Source organism: Priapulus caudatus, unplaced genomic scaffold (genome assembly GCF_000485595.1).
Source record: "Priapulus caudatus unplaced genomic scaffold, Priapulus_caudatus-5.0.1 Scaffold878, whole genome shotgun sequence".
NCBI classification, from domain to species: domain Eukaryota; kingdom Metazoa; phylum Priapulida; class Priapulimorpha; order Priapulimorphida; family Priapulidae; genus Priapulus; species Priapulus caudatus.
The window spans coordinates 63,265-66,857 of record NW_014577939.1 but is presented as its reverse complement, the minus strand read 5'-3'; the positions used below and the strand labels follow the sequence as shown (position 1 = coordinate 66,857).

Below are 3,593 nucleotides of genomic sequence, written 5' to 3'. Positions count from 1 at the left end.
AGGGGTGATGGAAGTTAATATATCCTATAGAGGTGGTAGAAGTTAATATATCCTATAGGGGTGATGGAAGTTAATATATCATATAGGGGTGATGGGAAGAGGCTTGGAGTTATAGGGGTGGTGGGGACTGGGGAGGAAGGTAATGCTGATACTTATTTTACTTATCATGCTTGAAACATACAACCTGACCTCTCAACTTTGCTACATGATTGCAGATGTCAAGATTCTGGCCTTGGCAGTTGTTCAGACATGGATGAATATTGTAAAGGGAGTGAGCAATGGCCCTAGCAGTGGTAAGTCTGTTATGTTTGTTGTTTGTTTGTTTCATGTCTGTGTTTGTTTCATGTCTGTGTATGTTTCATGTCTTTGTACCTGTTTACGTGTTGCAATTCATTGCGTGCTATTTAAACTCATACTCCTCTGGTGTTTGTATTTCAGCTGCTCCTGAAAAGAAGATAAGTGAATCTAAATCATCTAAGGACAAATCGAAGTCTCAAAGTGATAAAAAACTTGGTGAGCGACACAAGGGCTCCAGTAAATCGTCGACCAGTGATAAACATAGAACTAGTGATAAAAGCCGGACACATAATAGTGAGAAGCAAAAGGACAAATCGAAACCTAGCAGTAAGGGGAGCAGTGAAAAGAAGAAGGAAAAAACTTCGGAATTGGAAGACGTGAAACCCCTGCCTGAGCCCAAGGTCGAACCAAAGAAGCCTGTGAGAGATCGACCAAAAACAGTGAAGACCTTTCACGCCAGATTCCGTTCAACAGGTAAGGAGTTCCTGATTTATTTCAAATATGGATTAGGGTACATGTATGAGAAATAAAATTGCCTATTGTTCTTTCTTCTACTGGGTACCTCCGACAACAGTATATTTAGGTGAATTGTCACAGCCATGTGTCAATATGGATGGATTTGCAGAACTAGATATATATATGCACATTAATTCCTATTTGAACATGGTTTTAAAAGATGAACGACACTGGGGGGCAGCACTAGATGACAAGTAGAGCCGAGTTTGTTTTCCTACGTGCTTTTTCCTGGATGTGTAGTCTGACTTCTTATTGGCTGTTATTAACCTAATTTAAATAAATATAGAAGTAAAAATTCTGTAATAGACTGATTTAAAACGTAATTACTTGATTGCCACAATTAATTGACATGTAGTTAATTGTTAATAGGCAGCGATTAACAACGTTCCTAATAGATGCAGTAATAGTTTGGACATCCAAAATAGTGTTTGCGACTTTCTGCTTCCTTTAAAATAAAATAGAAAGCCACGTATCAGTGACGTTAAAAATAATATGGACACAGCATAACAAAATATGCTAAATGAACATATTTTTTGTACGACAAATACCACCATTTAGACTGGCAATTTACAATTTTGATAGCTAGTTGTAAATCTTTAAAATCATTATCCCTCAAGGGAATTTAAAAACATAAACATATATAGACTAATACCATGTAGAATGTGCAACTAGTAGAGGACATATTGCTGATTACTCAAGTATAAAAATTACCATGTGTTTGTGCTGTTATGGTATGTAAAATAGCAAATAACGCAGCCACATTCTTTAAAATGCCGCAACAATTGCCTTGTAATTGAATTGTGCCACCAGATAAAGTGCATTTCATTGAGGGATGTAATTAATTCCAGACTTGTACAATTTCTCTATTAGCAAGTTACCATTTACGTAGGTTTCGTGAGAGACAACGGCATCATCATGTAAAAGTAACTTTACTACTGTTCTGATAATTCTTCTCAAGTACTCTTCAGGGAAAAAATATAATTTATTTTTCGAGGGCTACTTTTCAAGCTCGCGTGCATGAAAATAGCACACTAAAATTTGGTTTGCATTGAACTCTATGCAAATTTCCGGGGGCTCTTTTTGGCATTACCGGGGCTCTTTTTGGCATTTCAGAGGGCTAAATCGCCCCGAGCCCCCGTGTATTTTTTCCACACGCACTGGTACTCTTATGCAAGCAATAACCGAGAGGTAATGAAATGGTCTGTGAAAGTACAAGAATGGTTGGGAAGACTGTTCAAAATCCTCACTTCAATATCACTGTCTAGAAGTTCTGATTATAATTTGCACTCGGCAATACATATCATAGTATAGGTCATATATACAAGGTGACACAGCTTCACAAGAACGGCAAATTCCACTGGTCCGAGGTTGTCACATCCCAGCGTAACAAAATTAACGAGAGACTCGCTCCACCACAGAAGATGCCTTTTGAAACCCTTGATTTGCCCCGTGCCCTGTAGGGTGTGGCCTGTGGTCTTCGCCTACATGGTAAACAGAACCAGCAACAGTTTTTTTATGGTACTGAAAGTTAATTAACTTAAAACCTGATTAGTCGACTTGGAAAGTTAATTTGCTTCCCCGGCCAGATATATTTATGGTTGAGTTTCTGATACCATTTTCGAGAGAAAACTTGTTTTCCATTATTGCGGATGATGTGCTTTCCCATAATCCCACAGATCATCAGATATATACCAAAAAATAACCATATCATTTCGTAATAGTTGAAATATAATCACCACGTATCACACACATCACAATATTATATATATTATTGGTTGTTATATATATGAATGTTATATAGCCCTGCTATGCCCGGGTAAAAAAAAATCTGATGCCCATATCATGTAATTAAACAACTTTTTAACATTGCTCTTTATTTGTTACTCTACTGCGCACAAAGATTGAGTCCTGATTAGTCTATTTGGAAAGTTAATTTGCCGCCCTGCCGAGATATATTCGTGGTTGAGTTTTTAATACCATTTGCGAGAGAAAACCTGTATGTTCATGTTATATGTATAATAATATATATCAGGGGGTCTTATACTATAGTTTTTACAGAAGAGGCACAGTGGCGCACCGCCGTTGTCAAATTTAACATCGCCATTGTGAAATTGTTCCTATATCTATATACCTATAAGTATATCAATACATCTTGTATTTGAATCCATCATATATGCATTTTTCCCCAAACTGGTCATTACCTCCTTTGTGTAATTTCCCCTCAGAAGAAACCCGCTATATATATATATATATATATATATATATATATATATATTATGTGTGGGCGTGTGTGCGTGCGTGCGTGCGTGCGTGTGTGTGCGTGTGTGTGTGCGTGCGTGCGTGCACACGTGTGTCTAGGTGTGTGTCTGTCACTTAATTGAGAAATTCCCAATTTGAACACAAATTGAAGTTGACCACAGTAAAACACGAATGGCTTTCATTAGAAGATCTTATCTGCATAGAAGGCTAATTTATTGTAATAGTTGGCCCCTGTTGACAACTTTGTTGAAGAGATTGAATCAGTTTGTTTAGACATCCATGGATTTTTTTTTATTGTGTTCAAAAACATCTGTGAGTGTGGTTTGCTGCAAAGCTATAACACCTTACTGGTTCGACTCGGTTTGGATAGGCTGTATCTAATTCAGAGATGCCAACCACTACGATTTATCCGTATTCTATACGAATTTCTATTCCTTTTGCACCACTACGACCAGTTTGCATCAAACTACGAATTTCACTGTGATCGGAAAAAATTATTTTTTGTCAATTATTGTCATTTT

At 37.2% G+C, this 3,593-nt stretch overlaps 1 protein-coding gene across 3 annotated transcripts in view; it reads left to right on the top strand.

Annotated features, from left to right (window-relative positions):
* Window positions 1-3,593, top strand: part of LOC106814160 (serine/threonine-protein phosphatase 1 regulatory subunit 10-like) — a gene marked incomplete at its 5' end in the record, with an annotated part of 24,690 nt that overhangs the window by 5,185 nt on the left and 15,912 nt on the right. For all 3 annotated transcript variants that reach the window (XM_014818455.1, XM_014818454.1, XM_014818453.1), the window contains 2 exon segments: window positions 216-293; window positions 439-771. In XM_014818455.1, coding sequence (XP_014673941.1) covers window positions 216-293; window positions 439-771 — 411 coding nt within the window.